The sequence below is a fragment of the Podarcis muralis genome, chromosome 14 (genome assembly GCF_964188315.1).
Source record: "Podarcis muralis chromosome 14, rPodMur119.hap1.1, whole genome shotgun sequence".
Taxonomy (NCBI): Eukaryota; Metazoa; Chordata; class Lepidosauria; order Squamata; family Lacertidae; genus Podarcis; species Podarcis muralis.
In genome coordinates this window covers 55,178,113-55,200,833 of record NC_135668.1, presented here as the reverse complement: position 1 = coordinate 55,200,833, position 22,721 = coordinate 55,178,113, and the positions used below count along the sequence as shown (strand labels likewise).

The following is a 22,721-nucleotide window of genomic DNA, read 5'->3' as shown; positions in this document are numbered from 1 at the left end:
ACAGCACCTCAGCAGGCTGCACTGGGTGAAGAGGTAAAGCAAGCTCTGAGGAGGAGGCCAAGACTAGTTGTGTTCATGTAGGTCAGCAGTGAGGAACCTCAGGCCTGAGGGCCTCAGGAGGCCCCACAAGGCCATTGTGGCCAAGAAGACATGCGCCCACCCGCCTACAAGGGGGGACAGGTAAAGCTGTGGCTGACTAGAGAGCGGGGTGGGGGGGGCACTGTAGGCAAAGTATCAGCTGAGCAGGGGCAGCTGCAGAGCCCCGTATTGAGCGCTATGCAAGTTCCATCTCGCCTGATGGGCTTCCCCAGCCAGCCTTAATCTTGGGCCAAAATGGGTCACCCGCCGTCATTGTGACATCAGGAGGCCCTTAGGAAACTGAGCCAGCCTGACTGGGGGGAGGCTGGAAGGGACTTCAGAATGAGCCCAAAGATAGCGGAGACAACTCCTGGGAGGAAAAGACTCCGTTTAGGAGGAACTGGATGTGTGCGCTTAGAGAGCACAATGTTAGGGCTGGCTGGGGAAGCTGCATGCGCCAGTGGAGTCTGGCGGAGGGGAGCTGAGAATTGCAAGAAGCAGCCTTGGGACACGGGGGGACCACTTTCATTGGGCATTTTCAAGGAAGGGTTGCTTGGGTGAACTTGAAGAAGGGGTGGTGTTCTGTTAGGGCAGGAGCGTTGGCATGGAGGCAGCCGCAGAACATGCAGCGTTCCACTCTTGCTTCCGTGCTTGTAACTCTGGGAAGCACTTGCCGGAAGGCAAAGATGGCCGAGATTGGAAGGCAAGCCAAATTCTAGTGCTGAAATAGAAATTGCCCGCAAGTTTTGAGTTTATTCATTAAGGACTCAATCAAGCCCAAGGTGCTTTTTCCCACTCCAGGTGTTACATTAGCCCAGGCACCCCCAAACTCGGCCCCTCCAGACTACAACTCCCATTACCCCTGACCACTGGTCCTGTTAGCTAGGGATGATGGGAGTTGGGGATGCCTGCATTAGCCTATCAAAGCTAGGAGGAGGGTATGGAAAGGGCTGCAGCACTTGAGGAGGGTCCCTGCTGCTCTTGTGTGCAGAGCAGAGGAATGTCAGAATCCCACCTCTGGCCCTGAGCTTCCCTTTCCTGACCAGTAAGCGCATAGATCTGCCAGCTGAGGATGCTCTTCATGCCTCTGACCAAGTGGGCTCCAGGCAGTGAAAGCTTTTGCCACAATAAATGTTAATATTTAAGAAGTTAATATTTAATACCAGTATCCTGTCCTCTGAAAACCTTTCCCAGGGCAGCTCACAGACTGCTGGGTGTGTTGAGAAGTTGTTTGTTTGCTGTGCATTTGGATCCCTCTTAAGATATCGCAACCAAACTTTGAGGGGTGGTTGCTGAGGTCAAGGAGCAGGTTTTTGATTGTTTGGATGCAGTTGGGTGCCATTCCAAATTAAAACAGCAGACTCAGCCCTTTAAAATCACTGGCTTTCTTTGTTTGTTTCTTAAAATTCCTGAGCAAAGCTAGGCTTGAGATGGCTATTGGAATATAAAGCAAAGTGGTGAGGGGGGGAGGAACAATCCAAAATACAACTAAAAATCACCACCGATTATAATATCAGATAGCAAGCAAAGAGCAAATGGAAAACCATACACTAGAGCAGCTTCCTCAAACTCAGCCCTCCAGATGTTTTTGGCCTACAACTCCCATGATCCCTAGCTAGTAGGACCAGTGGTCAGGGATGATGGGGATTGTAGTCTCAAAACATCTTGAGGGCCGAGTTTGAGGAAGCCTGGACTAGAGCATGAAAAATAAAAGCCAGGCACCAGAATGATGTTAATGTCAGGGAAGCTATCTTTGTGAGAAGTATTTCATATTTAGAACACCACCACTTAAAATATCATTTTCCTGCTTGCTACTGACTATCTCTGACGAATGGAGTCCCCAGAGAGTAGCCTCTCCACCTGACTTTTAAGTCGCAGGAACGCTCAGGTGGGAAAAGGCAACCAGCAGGCATCCTGACCCTAAGCTGTGCAGGGTTGATCCAGCAAAATCATTGTGCTCCCAAAATTATCTGCACAGCAGAAGTCCCCACCCCTGCACCCCACTGAATCTGCTCCAGAGGGCTTGGGGTACCTCCAGAGCAGATATGGGGGTGGCAGGGGCAGAGAGAGAGGAGGTTCTGTTCCCTGAGCACAGCAAATGCACAACCCTTTTTGGACTGAGCTTGGAAATGGAACAGGAGCCAGACATTTTGGCAAATGTTCCCAGCTCTTGGTCTCTGCGCTCTCACAGCTTGTTCTATCCGCAGAATTATTTGCCAGGGCAGCCTCAGGTATAATGCATTGCAATACTCCAGCATGGAGGCTTCCAGAACATGCATAATTGATCCTAGAATATTTTTCAAGCCTTTCTCTGGTTAAGAACTTAATTCGTTCTGGAGGTCCGTTCTTAACCTGAAACTGTTCTTAACCTGAGGTACCACTTTAGCTAATGGGGCCTCCCACTGCCGTCACATGAATTCTATTCACACCATGAAGCAAAGTTCTTAACCCAAGGTACTATTTTTGGGTTAGCAGAGTCTGTAACCTGAAGCGTCTGTAACCCGAGGTACCACTGTATTTGCAAACATGCTGTGGGAGACGATTCTTGAGTATTCCCCATTTTAGACTATTAACAGTTATTTACTGTTTAGATTTCTACACCACCCCTCAAATAAATTATCAGGGCAGCTTACAATAAGAAGCTTAAGAGGTGGATGATTCCCTGACGGTTATGCTGTAACATCCTGCTAGGCCTCTTGTTATCAGATGTGAATTCTAGGCAGGGGTAAACTAAATGGATTACTCATAGAATTATAGACGGGACCCCTGGGGTCATCTAGTCCAACCCCCTGCGATGCAGGAATCTCAACTTCAGCCTCCATGACTGATGGCCATCCAACCTCTGCTTAAGAACCTCCAAGGAAGGTGATCCCACTGTCTGTTCTACTGTCGAATGGCTCTTCCTGTCAGAAAGGTCTTCCTGGTGTTTAGTCACAATCTCCTTCCTTGTAATTTGAATCAGTCTGTTCGGATCTTGCCCTCTGGAGCAGCAGAAAACAAGCTGGTTCCATCTTCCATGAAAGGATAGCCTTTCAGGTGACAAGCTGGGTGCCGTTGGTGATGTCCCTGTCATCTGACCTGACCTCTTTTTTTGGAGTTCTGCACTGGGGCACAAGGCTGGTTTCCGTGGGTTCAGTGTCTTTCCCCCCTCCTCCCCACCCCAGCTATCCCAAGCAGCAGCAAGCATCGACAACAGGGTGCCCACGCCAGGCTCTGCCGCCAGTACCGACGTGAATGCTCAGCAGCTGGGGCCGGAGTCCCAAACGCAAGAGATTAAGCAAGAAGGGAAGGTGGAAAAAGCAGAGTCAGAATGTGGTGAAGCTCAACTAGATCCAAAATTGGAGGTAAGCAACGGCCCAAGGGATAGTCGTGATCAGTCTGTCCTGTTCAGGGACACAGGGAGGAGGAGTTTGGTGCCCACCAGATATTGTTGGGCTTCTTAACTCCAGTATAACCTGTAGTTTATGAGAATTCTAGCCCAGAAATACCTGGTGGTTCCCAATTCCGGGATTAGACAGCAATTTCTAGCTTTCAGGAGGGAGCGGTAGGGAAATAAATCCTGCCCTTTGTGGGGTAGAGCAGAGAACACCCACTGCCTGGTAAACTAGAAGGAGAATTCACAGGGAAGGGAAATCATCCAGACTATTGGATGCATGGATGGATATTAACATGTTAAATATTCCATTCTCTCTTGCTTTGCTGGGGAAGCTGACCTGCGAGGCCGTGGAGGTTGTGACTCCTCACTGTGCCATGTGCTTTTCAGGTGGAGGAGGACGTTCCAGGCCCCACGCAAACCAAAGAAGAAACAAATGGGGTGGAGATCAAGCAGGAGCCCATGGAGATAGAAGGGAAGAAGCCTGAGATAAAAGAGGAGGATGACGGGGGCAGCAGCGGTGCCGCCTCCCAGTCCACGTCACCATCTCAGCCAAGGAAGAAGAGTAAGTCTACATCTGTGTGGCCCTCAAGTACGTCTGTCTGCCACTAGCTTGTGCTCCATGTTAATGTTGTCCCCGTCTTCTAAAGTAGGAAGAGAAAAAGCATCTTGCTCAGTTGGGCTTCCCCAGGTTGTCTCCTGCAGTGGCCAGGCAGCTTCACAAGCAGGGGGTGATGGGTAGCGACGGCGACTTGCTGTCCCTCAACCTCTCCTGAACAAAGGCATTCTGTCTCTGAACAGGGAGAGCCTTCTTTTTTACCTGTCACAGTTAAAGCCACTTCTTTTTTCCCTGTGAAGTGGCCCGAGTCTTCTAGTTGTTGTTGTTCTTTAAATTTGTATACCTCCCTTCCTCCATCGATCCCAGAGCGACTCCCTGCATAAAAACACAGTGTCCTGAGCAGCTGTTGCCACATCTTATAGACTGAATTCCACCAGCTATTTACGATTTGATGACGAAATACTGCTTATTTCATGAATGAGATGACTGTAGATAGAATTGACCTGTGGTTTTATTTACGTTAACTCATTTGGATATTTTCAACAGTCTTTAAGCCTGAAGAGCTGCGCCAGGCCCTCATGCCCACCCTGGAAGCTTTGTATCGCCAGGACCCAGAGTCCTTGCCCTTCCGGCAGCCCGTGGACCCTCAACTCCTGGGGATTCCGGTAAGTGAGAAGGTGGGCCGGGTGTCCCTGGGCCTTCCCAGGAACCAGCGGGTCAGTCTTGGCACCGTAGCTAAGAAACAATCTCAGGCAGATTGGATTGAAGCCAGTTGAGCAGCAGAGTGTTTTGCAAGCAAGTCACAGCTGTCTCTCGCAGGGTGTGGGCTTGTCAGGTAGGCAGTTGTGTGTAATTTTCACCGTTGGGCAGTCCTTTGACTGGTGGCAATTCTTTTGTTAGGTTCTAAAGTAGTCCCTGTGGCCTTGCTGCCCAGGAACTCCTGTAGCTCCCAGAGCCAAGCGCATAGTTTATTAGTCTGCCATACAGCCAAAGTCTTCTTCCAGGTCTGTCTCTGGGTAGACAAATATAGGAAATTTGAAGGCAAGACAAGATTTTCCACCGTTAAGCATTTCTTGCAAGTGAGGACTGTTTTCAAGGTTCACTGTACCTTTCTGTCTAGGTCATTATTTTGTGTAGCACTGCTCAGAGGTTGGGACAGTTGGCTTCAGTATGTGCGACGTCTTGAGCTGCTTAATGGCTGCTGTTGCTAACGGAGCTTTGGGCATCCGTTTATTCAGAGCTGTAGGGATGCAGAGGGTGGTGTTGTCATCCCACCCAGATGGCAGTTCAGCCCGATTCTCTCTAAACCCTGACAATGTGTGATTTTTGTAAGCAACATCCACCTGTGACAGCACCCTAATTTCAGGTGCACCAGACTGGTCAAGACGCAGGGTCCCTAAGAGCGAGATCTGGCTGGGTGGGGATTTCAACCCAAGTCTCCCAGGCACTCTAACCATTACGCAACACAGTCTCCTGAGGAGGTTGCTGTTATGATGGGCTGATCTCCCATCAATAAAAATTACTATTTTTTGGAAACTTTGGATTTGAATGCCCAGCTGACACTGTGTTCCTTCTTTTTTCTAATTTGCAGGACTATTTTGACATAGTGAAGAATCCCATGGATCTTTCCACCATTAAGCGCAAGTTGGACACAGGGCAGTATCAAGAGCCCTGGCAGTACGTGGATGATGTCTGGCTAATGTTCAATAATGCCTGGCTTTATAATCGCAAGACGTCACGAGTCTATAAATTTTGCACTAAGCTGGCCGAGGTCTTTGAACAAGAAATCGACCCTGTTATGCAGTCCTTGGGATACTGTTGTGGACGCAAGGTATTCATGGTTTCTTCACAGCTATGGTCTTTGAACATACAAAACCTGTGTGTTTCATATTCACAGTGTGAACGTGTGCATTTATCAGAACTTTGAGAAGCTGATTTTATGAGATTTACTTTAAATGTCATTTAAAAGAGGTTGTATCCATTTTTAGGCATAATTACCCCCTGAAATTAGTGGACCCAAGTTAATCATATTAATTTCAGTGGATCTGCTCTGAGTAGGACCAGCAGGTCTTTATTTTCAAAATATCTGTGTTGAATTTTGACAGATTCTTATACTTAAAAACGTTGACTCAGATACATGCGCAGGTGTGTGTTCCACTTGCTACAATTTGATGAGAACTAGATTGACTTCATATGCGCAGCACATCATGCTCTGCAACTAGTAAAATTGTGCAGGTGAGGGCTTCTTTTGTGGCTCCTCGCAACAGGGGCTGCATGCTTCCCTCAGAATGGGGCTGAGCAGCAGCAGAAGGAAGGGCTTGTGATCACATGCTCTGCTTGCAGACTTCCCAGCTGTGCCTTGTTGGTCACTGTGAGAAATGGGGTGTGAGACCAGAGGGACCCACTTTGGTCTGATCTAGTGGTAGCCAGGCTTTTTAAATTCTTCCTAAAAAGTGCTCTTGAATTTTTAAAAAGATGAGCCACTGTTATGTTTTTGGCACACATGGATCCTTCTCAGGGAGATCCGTGTGTGAACCTTCCTGCCCTGAGCATTTGGTTATTAAATTTGGGGTGCAAATCTTGAGAACAAATGTTTTAAGGCATTGTGCTCTGCAAATATGATGAAGAAATGTTGCAATTGTCTGCTATCTGTAATAAAGTGAGCCAGCAGCTAACACTTAAGTATTTTTAATTCATACATAAAGGTCAGAACGCAGAACATTCTGCTTAAAATATCTGTTACTTTTTAAAAGTGTCTATGGCTTGCATGCTGTTTTACAGTTTCTAAATTCTGCCTGCCCAGCGTTGCAAAGAGCTGCTCTGCAGATGTTGGCTAACTGACTAAATAATCCCAAGATCATTGTGGTTCTTCCTACAAAGAAGAATAATGCTCCGTTAGGGCTTGGTTTTTTTAATACTACAGATTTTAGTTAGACATTGCATTATGCTCAATCTCTTACTGTTTTCTGTGAATTTCTAACTTTCTGGATTTATCTCTTTTAATGAGTGCGAGTGCAGCCCAGTGTGGCTGTGTCTCCTTTCTGCTCTTCCCAGATGCAGTCCAGCCGTGCTCTTCAGCCGCCCGTCAGTTCTAGGGGCTCAAACAGGCACACACCCATTTTTATTTTCCAATTGGCACATAATATTCAGTGGTTGCTGGCTATGCTCCATACAGGACTGTTTTTTTGAGGGGAAGGGGGTTGTCCTCTTGGAAAGAACAACAGTGAACAGTGAATTAAAACAATAAACTGCTGAAGCTAAAAAAAATAAAAAGCGCTGCCTCTGCTGTAGAAGAAATTTGTGCCACACAAACGTGTGCCTGTAGTTGTTGCATATAGTCATCTTTTCTCTTTGGCTTTTCTTCTTTTTCAGTACGAATTTTCTCCCCAGACCTTGTGCTGTTATGGGAAGCAGCTGTGTACTATTCCCCGGGATGCCGCCTACTACAGTTACCAGAACAGGTAAGTCCGGGCCTTCTCAGGACTCAGAGTGGGGCAGTATTTTCTTAGAGCAGGACCTGAGCTTGGAGGTGGCTCCTCGCCCCACAAGAACATGGACAAGGAGTCCCTGACTAGCCCTCGAGGGGCTACAAGTGGCATATTTTGATGTTTTCAGAAAAGCTCCCCACCCCACTTGGGGCTTGGACTATTGCGGTGATTTAGTGAAGGTATCCCCTGGCAAGCTCCTTGGCTGGTGGGCTGCATGTTGCTTGGAAGCTCCTGAGTCAAAATAAAAGAGAGAGAGCGAAAATCAAGAGAAGGGGAAGGAATGAGAGGTGGCAATTTCACGTTGGCTTATTTACAACACAGTGGTACCTTTGTTTAAGAACAGCTTAGTTTATGAACAACTTGGATTAAGAATGCTGCAAACCTAGAAGTATGTGTTTTGGTTTGTGAATTTTGCCTTGGAAGCAGAACACGTTCTGCTCATAGCTGTCAACCTTCTCTTTTTTTGCGGGAAATTCCCTTATCCCAGCGCCGCTTCCCGCTGCTATGAGCAGAATGCACTCTTATATTGGCCAGGAATCCTGGAGTTTTAAATTTTTTGTAGTTATTCAGTGATGGCGCACATAGTCATAATTTAAAAATCGTGAACTAGTGAATGGAGGCCTTAGGCAAAGTCCTGGTTTTAATAATTCCTCCCTCTGGTTGCTGTCAGTTGTGCACCCTGCTGTCGAGGCCACCCACCCCTCCTCTCTTGCTCACGGGGTCCCTTATGGAGGAGCGGGTGCCCTTTCTGTTGCTGCTTTCTCCCTGGGGAGGCACTTCTGGTGCCTGAAAATCGTCACCGGCCCCTGGTTTTCTGAATAGCTCTTGGTTGCTCGCTTGTCTTCCGGGAACAGACTTGCTCCGTAGGTTTCGATAAGAGCCTCTCTCCCTTTGAACGAGATGGTCCCAGGAGACTCCCAGCCTGTGGACATTTGTGTGTGTGTGTGTGTGTGTGTGTGTGTGTGTGTGTGTGTGTAAGGACCTCCCAGGAAATGGCGTTCTCATCTCCCCTTGGTTGGTTCATTGTGGTGACCAGAGTGGAGAGCTGTGGTGTTCAGACGGCTGACGCTGCCTCCCACCTGTTTCCTCTGTTTGTCTCAAGGCATCCCGGTGTGTCTCTGCCCCCCCCCCACCCCCCATGGATTGCCCTAGCCTGTGTTTCTTACCTTCCTTGGTGTTTCAGTTCATACCCTTTCCAAACATTTAGTCAAGATTGCCTTAGAAGGGGATAGTTTTGCTTCCGGTTTACCCAGAGCAAAACAAGAAATATGGACGCAGGTTTGTGTCTGAAAGAGACCTTTGCTTTTAACCTTCTTGGATTACTTAAAAGCAGCAAGGGATGTGGAAGACTGACCAGTTCAGTTTGGTTCACAAAATTTTTCACGAGTTCCTGTTTCAGTTTGCAAAGCCTTGATCTATTTTTTTTATTTATTTTTTTGGTCTATATTGTATTTAATTACAATATAAACGATGTAGTTTATAAAGTTTACACAGGTGACTGGAAACACTGAGTGATAGAAATGCATTTCTGTTAAATGTTTGTCTGGAGTATGAATTGGGTGTCATTTGTGTTCTACTACATTTTAATTGAGCAGCTGGTCACATTTAACGCAAGGTTTTCAATCTTGAATGCTTTAATGCATTTGGCAATGTTGAAATTGTTCCTGCTTCTGTGGCTTTAATAAAATAATGGCAGTCTCATGATTCTGGCTACTGTGAGACTGCTTGCTTCTTAAAACCTGACTTGAGAATTGGATCCAAATTCTGAAACGGATGCCCTTGGAAGTCTGCTCCAGAGCCTCTCCTGGTCACCAGCGGTGACCTGTGGCGGCTGAAATGCGACCGAATGCTCCCCTGCGCTCTTGGCCGTGCCTTTCTGCTCTGCCGTGTCCTGGTGTCTGTCTCTTACTACTTCTGTCTGTGCTGTTTGTCCCTTTCCCTCCCCTCTGCTCCTCCTCATTGGCCACACTGACCCATCAATCGACCAACCAACGACGCTCCCCCTCCTCTCGCCTTGGTGATCTCTGCCCTGCTCTGATTGGTGGCTCCCTTGCTTGGGTTGCTCTGTGTTTTGATGGACCAGTTCACCCAAATATGGCCTTCTTGCTGACAGGTATCACTTCTGTGAGAGATGTTTCACTGAAATCCAGGGGGAAAACGTTACCCTTGGTGATGACCCTGCCCAGCCACAAACGTAAGTAATTTCTTTTCTTTAAATGCCGGGTAAAAGTAATGAGAGGACAGGTTCCGTCATGCCTCAGGTGCAGCAGGAAGAGATGTGCTTCTCATTCAGGGTGCAGCCCCCCCCCCCCAGGTGCAACTTCTGCTTGGCTTTGGAGTCTCGTTCACTCCCAAGAAAGCTGCATCTCCCGGCCTTTGCCGGGAGAACAAAGGAGCATAGCGAGCTGGCGTTGCATTGCACTTAGAAGTTCAACAGTGTTCCCACGGAAGGGCCCCAGTTCACACACTTAGCGGCCTGGGGTAAACCCTTGTGCCTCAGCCTTCAGCCCCGTGTTCTGCAATTTGTGGTTAATAATCTAGGCTGGTTGAAAAGATTTCGAAAAGTGAATTAAGAGCAGATTTTCAATGCCCAGGCAAGATGCCCAAAACTTAACTCCTCTGAATGTTGTTCATTCTCCGTAGGTGTGGCGCTTGCTTAGGTGACCCTCTGACCTGTAAGCCCCTTCGCTGCCATGTCCCTTGGCAGCTTTCTGTATTGTCATTAACCTACATGATAGCCTAAGTGTTTTCTCAAATTAGCTTCAAGAATAGAGTTGACTTAGGATCTGTTCTTACTAGCTGATAGTTAGCCTGTCATAGCTGGTGTGGATAACTGGGCTGGCAATTCTTTACTTTGAAGGTTTGCTTGTTTAAAAGGTTTATGGCCCTCTCTTCCTTCAAATAATCCCAGAGCAAGGTACAATATAAAATATAGACTCTAAATTATACACAGCAATAAATTGCACAACTTGTGCAATTGACATATTGAATATGTCAATAGCACAAGTCCCGTGGATCCAATGGGAAGGCATGCTGTCTCTACCCATAAAAAATTAGCCAAGTCCAAAAGCTTGAGCGAATAAATGCCACAAACCCTCCAGGGTCAGCCATCCCTGAGAGAGGAGAGCGCTCTGTAATGGGGACACCAGCCCTGAGAATGCCTCTCCCAGGTTGCATCCTAACAGAGACTGCAAACACAGAGTCATAACAAATGAGCAGGTCCAATTGGGAGCAGGTGAATCGTCAAATATCTAGGTCCTGAGCCGTGGTGGGCTTTGTGTGTTGGAACAAGCACCTTGAACTTGGTTTGGGAGCCATCCAGCCGCCTGTGCAGCTCCTTCGGAATGGGTGTCCTGATTTCTGGGCGGGCTGCTGCTGAGGCTTCTGGACCTGGTTCAAGGGATGCCCCACATGGAGCACATTGCAGTATTCCAGACACGAGGCACCAGTGTGTGGATTGCCATAGCCAATTGCCATAGCCAAGCTATCCCTGCCCAGGAATGTCAGCCAGAGCTGGTAACAGGCACTCTTCCTCCAGGGGGAGTGCGACCCCATCCCAAAGCGGCAAACTGCACCCTTCCCAGACCTGGGAGCTGCCTTCTCCCCACACCCTCCTTACTAGGGTTATGACTTGCTCTTGGGAGTGTCCTGAAGGAGTCCCTGCCTCTGCAGATGCCTTTTTCGGAAGAGGTGCTCCCTGGGTAGGATGAAGTGGAGCAGAGTGCAAGACTTAACTTACTCTGTGTCTCTTTCTGCAGAACAATATCAAAAGATCAGTTTGAGAAGAAGAAAAATGATACACTAGACCCAGAGCCGTAAGTATCAAGACATCTCAGCATGGAGCCCTTTTTCACACTTTTTAAAAGTCCTACGCTAGAATTAGCATGAGCCAGGCTTTGCTCCGTTGAGTCAAAGGAATTGCAGAGGCAGGCAGGCAGTTTATTGTACCACATTAGCCTTTATGTCGTAAAGACACATTAGCCCATGTGACTCCGTGGAGTGAACTATTTAGATTCCAGCAGCAGTTGCTGTTCAGCTGCAGATCCTTCGCTTGCGGCTGTTTCTGCTTAAACAAAAACGAACTAATTCAATATAATTTTGCCTTTTGTGCTGCTGTTTCCCTATTGCATCCTCCCTGGTTACTAGCCACACACAACTCAGTATTTCCTCTTATGGTCTGAGTTATGTCTCAGGTGTGGATGCTCATTACCCAGCCCAAACAGAGCTGCCGGAGGCCTGATTCTGGTTCATTTGGGAAAGATTAGGACCTCATCATTGTTTGTGGAGATCCCCGCCTGCGTCATGTGTGCTTTTTGCCTGGTTAGCAAGCCCACGGCACCTGCACACAGCCTCTCTTGCCATCTGGCCCTAAGCGGGAGCTGCTTCTGTTTCCGTTTGCCTCGTGGTGGCGCTTTGTTCTGACGTAGCAGAGCTGCTCTGCGCTCTTTGTGCCAAATCTGTTGTCTTGGTACCATCTACTGATGGGTGCAAGTATTGCAGCTCCACTCCCAATGTTTCTGCAAGAGCCCGTTTCTAATTCAATTGCTCCAACAGTTTCCCAGGGTGTCAGTAAGAAATGATGCTCTTATGTTGCAAACAATGGAAAGATTTAATGGTGTTTCCATGAAATGCCCGTTCCGGCCTTCCATCTTTGAACTTTTTCTTCATGGTTTTATGTATAAATTGCAAAGCATAAGCTGGACATGATAGGACTTCACACTCAGCGCTATAAAAATGCTTTTTATTACTAATGCCAAACATGAGTGTCCCAGAGAATATCTGGTATGTTTAACAAGATTGCCCACTGTCGTATTTCATATTTATTGTCCACTGAGGCTCCTCAACCTTGTAAAAATCCAAATTCCAAGAAAACTATATTTTAAAGAAATATACTGGCAATATAAAATATTACACATTGCTCAAATCACCCTTTCTTATTCTTGGTTGTAAAGCCAAGTGAAAGATTTTGCAAACTTCAGGGAAGAAGTGAGTTAATAATCTCCTCATAATACTCAGATATTTAAAATATTATTATTATTTATGTTATTATTTAAAGTTTTGTGACTAGGGAAGTATTCTCTGGCTCCTCTTTGTGCTTCCACATTTTTGCTTTAAGAAAACCAAGGCTCGTTCTCTTGCCTGCTTTCCTCCCTCAGCTTTGTGGACTGCAAGGAATGTGGCCGGAAGATGCACCAGATCTGTGTGTTGCATTATGACATTATTTGGCCTTCAGGGTAAGTAGCTTCGAGAGGTGTCGGGGTTTGGGCTGGTGAAGCTTTAGCAAACTTCCTAGGTTCTGTTTCAGCTCAAATGATATGAAACAACAATGCCTTCACTCTGGCAAAGATGCAAAGTTTTGATTGGGAGCTCAGCATTTGCCCAAGCGCCTTGGGGTCGAGTCCCCTTGGGGTCTTGAGCCAGAGGCCTCCCTCTCTGCTGATGCCCCTGATTTCCCATGGGGTGCCCAGTGCCAGCCCTCTCAGCAGTTTCTCCCTGTCGTTCACTCTCTGCCTTGTTTTGGGGCACCTCGCTGCCAACAGGTTTCTCAAGGCCTAGGCTTTTGTACACACTTTGTCCATTGCCAGAAGGGTGATAGATGAATGGGTCAGAGGAAAACAGAAGGAAGGGGGCTCCAGTCTGTGTTGGTGATGCCACACAGGCCCCAGGGCATTCACACGAGATCAGTTCAAGCACAAAGTCTTTTGATATTGCTGTTTCAGCCATGTGACCTCTAAAGGAGGGTAGGGGAGAGAGGGTCTTTGGCCCACCTGGTTTCTCAGCACTCAGGTGCTGTGGCCTCTTGGGGTGGCATCTCCCCTCCAGCAGAACTGCCCTGCCAGGTGTTGGATGTGCCCATTTTGGAGATCCTGCCAAAGCTGCCGCCAGGTTGGGTTGAGGTTTGGTGTTGGCCAGTGGTCAATAGACAACATGGCAATCTTGCCCATGGACTGCCGGGCAGCACCAAACCTAAGCCCAATCTGGTGGCAGCACAACCTGGCAAAACACCACCCTGAAAGCCAGAAGGGCTGGAGATTGAGCCCCCCGAAAGTGGGCTGGCGTGGGCTGGAGCCCCACCTTGATGATAGGCCCAGGCACAGGAAGAAGCGGCTGAAACACCGAGAGGTTTTTGGCTGCCACTGTGTTCACTGTGTCTGCCTCTATATTAACTTTCATAACTTACTAGCTCTCTGTTGTGGTTTTAGCTTTGTGTGTGACAACTGCTTGAAGAAAACTGGTCGAACACGCAAAGAAAACAAATTCAGTGCCAAAAGTAAGTCTGTGGCCTCCTTAGTTGTATATGAAGATGCTTTTAATACAGTGTCTTAGTGCACCTTTCTAAGGTCTCTATTTTTGGAAAGTAACCTTGTGGGGGAAGGGGTCTGTTGGGCTAGATCCTGCAGGGAAGCTTCAGTCGAAATGGAAAATCAAGGGTGCAGTTTTAAAACTAAAGTAAAAGCATGTAATCTGTTACAAATAAACAGAATATGCCCAGCACTGGTATGTGGATAACATCAAGTAAGTCGTAAGTTGACTGTTGTGATGTACAATTAATCACGTTGACACTCTCCAAAGGCTACTGAGCAGATGCAGCAGTCACAGAATCAGAGGGCAGGACTCCTCTTCTGGGCAGGGAGCTGGTTAAAGAACAGGAAGCAGGAAAGACAGAAGGGAACAGACCTTCTCACAAATAAGGGAAATAGGAAGTTGAGTCCCCGGGAATCTGTTCTGGGACTGGTGGTATTTTACATGTTCACAAATGATCTTGTCAGGGATGAGCAGTGAAGTGGCAGTTTGCCGATATCACCAAAGTATTTCGAATTGAGTTGGGATCTTTTAGGATTTACCTTGGGTGTCTAAGTAAGCAAGTTAGTACCAGATTGTTGTGGGATAGTAACTTATTTTGGAGGCTGTGGTAAGGTTAAGGGAAATTGCTGAAATAAGTGGGAAAGTTGGCTAAAAAAGGAGAATGCATAGTTTGTGGAGAGGAGTATAAACATGTTTAGGGTTCAGAGGGTGGTAGACCTTGAAAAGGGAAATGTGAAAAGAATGGCCCTTGATGCTGCCAGGAGTCTCCACAGCTGAGAGGGCAAGATTCACTATTTATGCATTGTGCCACTTCAGAAAGTAGGCAGGACTCAACATGCCTTTGCTAGCCAGATAAATGTTCTTGTTCCACGGAGCCTTCAGACACAAACACTCTTCCCTGCCTTCCCCTTGGCTTCCTGCTCAGTTCCTCTCAGCTCGCCTTTGGAAACAGACATCGTTTTTCAAAGCTGGCTTTGAGCCCGACCCAAACTATCTTTCCCCATTGGTTTCAAAGGGAGCCCAGCAAGGGGACCAAGCCTTACATTTTTCTAAGTCTGACCTGAACGTGGTGGGAATCTGGATGCTCTCTCTCTGCCTCCCAAGGGTGACTTCCTCCCACAGCTTTTTCCTTGCACTTTCCCTTGTAGGGTTGCAGACCACCCGCCTAGGAAACCATTTGGAAGAGAGAGTCAATAAATTTTTGCGACGGCAGAATCACCCGGAAGCTGGCGAAGTGTTTGTGAGAGTGGTGGCCAGCTCAGATAAAACGGTGGAAGTGAAACCGGGGATGAAATCCAGGTGAGTTCTGGCCTTCCTCAGCAGGCGCACATGGTTACCAAACTATTGAAACAGTTGTCATCTGCACCATTTCATTTATTCTGACTACAGAAATATTAATTCTTAATTATACTATACTATTAGCATTTTCAAGGACACGGGTGGCACCGTGGGTTAAACCACAGAGCCTAGGGCTTGCCGATCAGAAGGTCGGCGGTTCGAATCCCCGCGACGGGGTGAGCTCCCGTTGCTCGGTTCCTGCTCCTGCCAACTTAGCAGTTCGAAAGCACGTCAAAGTGCAAGTAGATAAATAGGTACCGCTCTGGTGGGAAGGTAAAGAGTGTTTCCATGCACTGCTCTGGTTTGCCAGAAACAGCTTAGTCATGCTGGCCACATGACCTGGAAGCTGTACGCCGGCTCCCTCGGCCAATAAAGTGAGATGAGCACCACAACCCCAGAGTCGTCCGCGACTGGACCTAATGGTCAGGGGTCCCTTTACCTTTTTATTAGCATTTTGTCTCCATAGAATCTTTTTTTTAATGTGCTTTATAGGCAGGTGAGGAGAAGACCTGGTTGAGTGCATAGCAGCAGCACATAGAGCTGGAATCAGCTTGGGGGAAATTCCCCAAATATGGTCATTTTCAGCTGTTTTCATGCAAGATCCTAGCCAGTGGGCTGTCTTGAGCCCAGTATCATAGAATGGTAGAGTTGGGAGGGACCCTGAGGGTCATCTGGGACAAGCCCCTGCAATGCAGGAATCTCATGTAAAACTTCCATGAGAGATGGCCGTCCAACCTCTGCTTAAAAACCTCCAAGGATGGAGTCTGTTCCACAGTTGAACAGTTCTTACAGTCAGAAAAGTCTCCCTGATGTTGAGTCGCCATCTCCTTTCTTGTAACTAGAATCCTTTGGTTTGTGCCCTGCCCTGTGTAGCAGCAGAAAACACGCTCACTCCATCTTCCATGTGACAGCCCTTGAAGGTGGCTGTCGTACAGTGAGGGGGGGAAGTATTCGATCCCCTGCTAATTTGCCCGTTTGACCTCTGACAAAGAAATGACCAGTCCATAATTTTAATGGTAGGTTTGTTGTAGCTGTGAGAGACGGAATAACAACAGGAAAACCCCCAGAAACCCAGAAGGAAAAAAGTCAGAGATTGATGTGCATCATAATGAGTGAAATAAGTATTTGATCCCTTTGCAAAAGATGACTTAGTACTTGGTGGCAAAACCCTTGTTAGCAATTACAGAGGTCAGACGTTTCTTGTAGGTGGCCGCCACCTCATTTCCAGGCGAAACATTCCCAGTTCCCCCGGTACAAAGCCTAACTGGCCTGTTCCAAAGATAGCTGCCTGTTTCCAGTCTAGCTTTCACTCATAACCTAATCGTATAGGAAGGTTTCCTTGAGAGTAGCAGGGGCTCGGTTTCCATTGATAATCAGCCCATCCTAGTAGTCCCCGAGGAGTATGTTTGCAGTGAAGTGGCTGGTGACGGCATTCTCTTTCCTTCAGATTTGTAGACTCTCGTGAGATGGCCGAGTCCTTCCCCTATCGCACAAAGGCTCTCTTTGCTTTTGAAGAGATAGATGGCGTGGACGTCTGTTTCTTTGGCATGCATGTGCAGGAATACGGTTGGGATTGCCCGCCCCCAAACACCAGGTACGTGGCTTTGCTTCCGGTGGGGCTCCAGGAAAGGAAGGGCTGTGGTTCTTACTTGCCTTGCCAATGAGACACATTTCCCTGAATTTTGCCTTGGTTCCATTTTTGTCTCTTTCACCCCTTCTCGTCTGTCTTGTTCCCAGATGCCAAAAATTCTAAATTTCTTTTTATCCCAAGCCACACTTTTTCATAATTATCTTTGTAAATATTTATATTTTTTGCAGTTAACCATATCCCTAAATATTTTACTTTTTTATGGACTTCTATCTCAATGCTTTGCTCCAACTCTTTTTCTCTTCTTCCTTCAAATCTTTTCCTTATAACTTAGTTTTATTTCTATTTAATTTAAATCCTGCCACTTCCCCAAATTTTTGAATCTTTTCTATAACTCTAGGGAGAGAGTTTTTTGGATCTTCTACTGTAATCACTAAATCATCAGCATATGCTTTCAGTTTGAACTCACTTTTCCCAGTTTTTATCCCACTGATCTCTTTGTCTGCTCTTATATTTCTAGCAAGTACTTCCAGGACCAGGATGAACAAAAGCGGTGATAATGGACAACCTTGTCTAGTTCCTTTTTGTATCTTACAATCAGCCGTTATCACCTGATTTACAATTAATTTAGCTTTTTGTTCTGAATATATTGCTTGTATTCCTTTTAAAAAATTGGGTCCGCAATTAATTTCTTCAAGTAATTTTGTCATAAAATTCCAAGAGACATTGTCAAAAGCTTTTTCGGCATCTATAAACATCATTGCTGCTTTCTTTTCATTTTTGACCTCCAGGTATTCTATTACATTCAGAATATTTCTTATATTCTCTTTCATTTTTCTACCTGGGAGGAATCCTGCCTGATCTTGATGTATATACTCCTTTAATATTTTTTTCATTCTATTAGCTAAAATATTTGCAAATAATTTATAATCATTATTTAACAATGAGATAGGCCTATAATTTTTAATTTGCAGTAAATCTGAATCTTGTTTTGGAATTACTGTAATATAAGCCTCTTTCCATGTTTCTGGAATTTCACCTGTATTTAAAATCTCGTTCATAACATCTTTCAATGGGTTTACCAATTCTTCAGTTAATTTTTTATAGTACTTTGCCGTTAATCCATCTGGACCAGGAGACTTGCCATTTTTTGTCCACTTTATTGCCTCTAACACTTCTTGAACTGTTACTGGAGTGTTTAAGATCACCATTTGTTCCTCTTTTATGTTTGGTAGATTACTGCTTTTAATATATTCCTCTATTTTTTTAAAAAAATTCCTTCCCTTTCCTGTATAAATCTGAGAAATATTTTACAAATGCTGCTCTTATTTCCTTCAGCTTATCTGTGATCATTCCATTTATATTAATTTTATTTATGGAGATCCTTTGTTCACTTTTCTTCAACTGCCACGCTAGCAGTTTTCCTGTTTTATTGGCATGCTCAAAATATTTTTGTTTCATTCTTTTTATTTTCCAGCTAATTTCCTCATTAACTATCATAGAATATTGTGTTTGTAATATTCTAATTGCCTATTTGACAGGCTCTTTATTTGCTTTCTTTGACAATTGTTTCTCCTTATTCACAATTTCATCAAAAATCTCTTTTTCCCTTTTTTCTTTCAATTTCTTTTTAAATGAGTTTTGTTGTATAAACAGTCCCCTCCTTACCGCCTTACTTGCATCCCAGATCGTCTGCAATTTTGTCTGTCCTTGAGTGTTTGTTTCAAAATAATCACTCAAGGCCTTTTTAGCTTTTTCCATAAATTTTTGATCATCTAATAAATCTTCATTCAGTCTCCATCTGAATGAAATTTGGCTTTCTTTTTGTATTTCCATTGTCAAGGAATTATGATCTGAAAATGTCCTGGGATTGATCTCAATTTTTTTAACTCAAGGTTCCAACACTTTGGATATCCAGAAAGAGTCTATTCTTGAACTACTATCATGAACATGGCTATAATAAGTGAACTCTTTGTCAAACAGATGTCTTGTTCTCCATATATCTATCAAATTCAAAGTTTGAGCCAAATCAAAAAAAGTCTTTGGTAATCTGCCTTTTGTTTCTTTTTTCCTAGCTGATCTATCTTTTTCTAATGATGGGACTCCATTTAAATCTCCCATTAAAATCATCTTTTGATCTGCAAATTCAAGTAATTCTGTTTCCAGTTTTTTGAAAAAGACTGCTTTTTTCTCGTTGGGTGCATAAATTCCTACCAAGATCACCTTCTCTCCGTGAATTTTTATTTGTATTATTAAAATCCTACCTTTTCATCCTTCTGAATCAATTTGGGTTCTAGTGCAGGATTAACGTAAAAAATCACTCCTCTTTTTTTTGCTTTGTCCGCCGAAATGAAGTCCAAGCCTCTTATTTGCCTGGACCGTGTCGTCCCTTAAGCGGACGACACTGAGCTCGCCGCCATTAACCTCTGCAGCGAAACGGAAGTCTCCTTCTCTTCTCTCTTGTTCCCAGATGTCAAAAATTTTGTTGCTTAGGTCTGCATGCAGTTTAGCTCTGTCCACACGTTAAAAACACACAGCCTGAAATTGTAGGTCATTTGAATTATGATGACGATGGGGCCCAGTAGGCAACCCTCCTTCCAACTCTGTCATTTGGGGACAACCACGTAGCTGTCAAGCACAACTCCACAAACTCTCTCTTCCCTTTTGTCACAGGCGTGTTTACATCTCCTACTTAGATAGCATTCATTTCTTCCGCCCAAGATGCCTGCGAACTGCAGTCTATCATGAAATCCTTATTGGCTATCTGGAATACGTCAAGAAACTGGGGTGAGTGTTTTGTTATGGCGTCTTTGCATCGGCACATCGGGGGGGGGGGGGCTCTGCCTCATTACGTGCTGCTTGCTCCTGCGTTGTGAAGTGGGGTCGTCTTGTATCTACGGGACCGCCTCTCCTGGTCTGCCCCACAGCGGACCTTAAGGTCCATGAATAACCATAGTTTAGAAGTCCCGGGCCCTAAGGAAATCAGACTATCCTCCACCAGGGCCAGGGCCTTCTCAGTAATGGCTCCGACCTGGTGGAATGCTCTGTCCCATGAGACCAGGGCCCTGCAGGATTTAACCTCCTTCCGCAGGGCCTGTAAGACAGAGCTATTCCGCCTGGCTTTCAATTTGAACTTAGCCTGATCTTTTATTCCCCTTCCTTCCCCCCTCCCCTTTTTATGAAGATTACTCACTCTGGGATCCCATAGCTAATTCTCCCCTGGTCTCCTCGCTGGTCCAAATAGGACTAATTTAGCCAGCTAGCCCTGGTGATCATCTAATTGGATGGATTTTCGCCCTAAATTGATTTTTGGATTCTGAATTGATTGTTATCCACGTTTTATACTGTATTTTAGGCTGTTTTTTTGTTGCATCAATTTGTTGTTAGCTGCCCTGAGCCCAGGTTTTTTGAACTGGGAAGGGCAGGGTATAAATAAAAAATTATTATTATTATGAAGGCTTTTCAGTGCAAAAAAGTGTGTTGTCTGGTGCTTTGGCCGCTAGGTCCCATGCACTAGTTCTGGAAACATTGCTGGGCTGCTTCAACTCTGAGCCACAGCAGAAACAGCTGCAGAAGCGGCCAGATGTTGGAGCTCCCCCAGGTTGCGGTGGCTGATGCAGGACACACTGGGAGAGGGAAGGCGGGGCAAATGCGCTTTCCAAGCCTCCCTCTGGTCCTTGGATGCTCCCATTAGTGGGTGGTAAAATACCTTCAGGTGTGGGCCCAAGGCATCCCTGGGCAGTAAGTCTGAGAAAGCACAGCCTTGTGACATTGGCCTGCAACTGAGCAATTTCCCAGCAGAGGCCATCCTGAGATCCTGGGTGGGACAGTCCTTAACTGGGATGCTTTTGCTTTTGTGCCGCATCCAGGTACGTGACGGGCCACATCTGGGCCTGCCCCCCAAGTGAGGGGGATGATTACATCTTCCACTGCCACCCTCCTGACCAGAAAATCCCCAAGCCCAAGCGCCTGCAGGAATGGTACAAGAAGATGCTGGACAAGGCCTTTGCGGAGAGGATCATTCATGACTACAAGGTGAGGGGGAAGGTGGCTGGTGCAGCTGGGAGGGGGGCTGGCCAGGCCTCTCTGAGATTAAGGGTCAGCTCCTTCAGGCTAAGAAGGGGGTTGTTGTTTTTAAGCATCTATATTAGAAATTTAAAAAACGGCTAATTTGGCATCTTAGTATTTTAGGGAATTTTAAAATGTTTGATCATGTTTTTAAAATTTTGTTGGGAGCCACCCAGAGTGGCTGGGGAAACCCACCCAGATGGGCAGGGTATAAATAAATTATCATCATCATCTATTTATTATTATTTTAAATAAAAAGGAGTATTTATTTTATGACCTTCAGCACAGTGGCATGTATTGTTTTCACAAATGCCTGGTGTGCGATAGGCTCTGGTTGCAATCCTAAACCCACCTGCTGGGGAATAAGGCCCATTTAGCAGAGCAGACGTTCAGAAGATAGCGAACAAGCCGGAATGAGACATAGGAAAGAGCCTACAAGTACTAGGAACCAGATTGTGCTAAAGGAGCCTCACCCTGTAGGATCCTGGGCCTCTGCTGCATCTGCTGGGGGTGTCATCCTGTCCGCCATCGTAACTAAGCCTCTTGTGGTGTTTTTGCAGGACATCTTCAAGCAAGCGACAGAGGACCGGCTGACAAGTGCCAAGGAACTGCCTTACTTTGAGGGTGACTTTTGGCCCAACGTGCTGGAAGAGAGCATTAAGGAGCTGGAGCAAGAGGAGGAGGAGAGGAAGAAGGAGGAAAGCACGGCAGCCTGCGAAACAACGGAGGTGACTGGAGTCCTGAGCGCTGTGGGAGGCTGGGAGGTTTCTGCTGGTCTGCTTTGAAATCAGGCCGCCTTGGCTCCTTGGGGCGGGCAGAAATTCCGTGAGTGAGAATGATAACAGGCGCATGTCATTCTCCCAGCTCCAGAGCTGATCAGAGAATCCAGGGCAAGTTCTAGACTGGGGCAGCCCTTCCCTGGGAGGAGCCAATGGGGTGTGCGGGGGCGGGACATCCTGAAGCCTGAACAAATCAGAATGCTACCCTGCAAAAAGGGTGATTAAGAAATTCTTTCTACCTGGCTTTCCAGGGTGTGAGCTCTTCCTAAAATTTAATTAAATGGGAAATAGCATTCTTCAGGCAGTTACTCCTGCCCCCGCCCCTATTCATTCAGATCTCTGTCCCTCTTGATTGCACACCCTCCTGTTTCTCTGTGAGCGTGAGATGCGCTGTGTCGTTCCCCCTCCTCCCCACGCCATCGGGCTCCTTTGCCTGCCTTGGCGGGAGGAGCTGCTGAGCCCTTTCTGCGTCCGCCTTGCAGGGGAGTCAGGGGGACAGCAAGAACGCCAAGAAGAAGAACAACAAGAAGACCAACAAGAACAAGAGCAGCATCAGCAGAGCCAACAAGAAGAAGCCCACCCTGCCCAGCGTCTCCAATGACCTCTCCCAGAAGCTGTATGCCACCATGGAGAAGCATAAGGAGGTACCTGCAGACGCCCTTCCCTCTCTCTCTCTCTCTCTCTCTCTCCCTCCCTCCCTCTGCACTGGCTAGGGGCATCCATGGGAAGGCAGGCGGGGGGCTGCGAGGGGCAGGGAGCCCCTTCCCCAGGCCCCGCCTCAGAGGTGTCTTGGGGCTCACCTGTCCCTTGGCCTGCGCACCTGCAGGTCTTTTTTGTCATCCACCTGCACGCCGGGCCCGTTGTCAACACCTTGCCCCCCATCGTGGATCCGGACCCGATGCTCAGCTGCGACCTGATGGACGGCCGGGACGCCTTCCTCACCTTGGCCAGAGACAAGCACTGGGAGTTCTCTTCGCTGCGCCGCTCCAAGTGGTCCACGCTCTGCATGCTGGTGGAGCTGCACACGCAGGGCCAGGACCGCTTCGTCTACACCTGCAACGAGTGCAAGCACCACGTGGAGACCAGGTGGCACTGCACCGTCTGCGAGGTGAGCCCCTGCCGGCTGCTGGGGGGGCTCCTGGGG

At 46.7% G+C, this 22,721-nt stretch overlaps 1 protein-coding gene across 3 annotated transcripts in view; it reads left to right on the top strand.

Annotated features, from left to right (window-relative positions):
• The window catches only part of CREBBP (CREB binding lysine acetyltransferase), a 62,629-nt gene that overhangs the window by 34,776 nt on the left and 5,132 nt on the right, over positions 1-22,721 (top strand). For all 3 annotated transcript variants that reach the window (XM_077918770.1, XM_077918769.1, XM_028707139.2), the window contains 16 exons: positions 3,243-3,422; positions 3,842-4,016; positions 4,557-4,675; positions 5,602-5,841; positions 7,383-7,471; positions 9,612-9,692; positions 11,257-11,313; positions 12,655-12,732; positions 13,702-13,769; positions 14,953-15,103; positions 16,590-16,736; positions 19,404-19,517; positions 20,600-20,765; positions 21,359-21,526; positions 22,060-22,221; positions 22,404-22,685. In XM_077918770.1, coding sequence (XP_077774896.1) covers positions 3,243-3,422; positions 3,842-4,016; positions 4,557-4,675; positions 5,602-5,841; positions 7,383-7,471; positions 9,612-9,692; positions 11,257-11,313; positions 12,655-12,732; positions 13,702-13,769; positions 14,953-15,103; positions 16,590-16,736; positions 19,404-19,517; positions 20,600-20,765; positions 21,359-21,526; positions 22,060-22,221; positions 22,404-22,685 — 2,277 coding nt within the window. The remainder of the gene's footprint in view (positions 1-3,242; positions 3,423-3,841; positions 4,017-4,556; positions 4,676-5,601; positions 5,842-7,382; positions 7,472-9,611; positions 9,693-11,256; positions 11,314-12,654; positions 12,733-13,701; positions 13,770-14,952; positions 15,104-16,589; positions 16,737-19,403; positions 19,518-20,599; positions 20,766-21,358; positions 21,527-22,059; positions 22,222-22,403; positions 22,686-22,721) is intronic.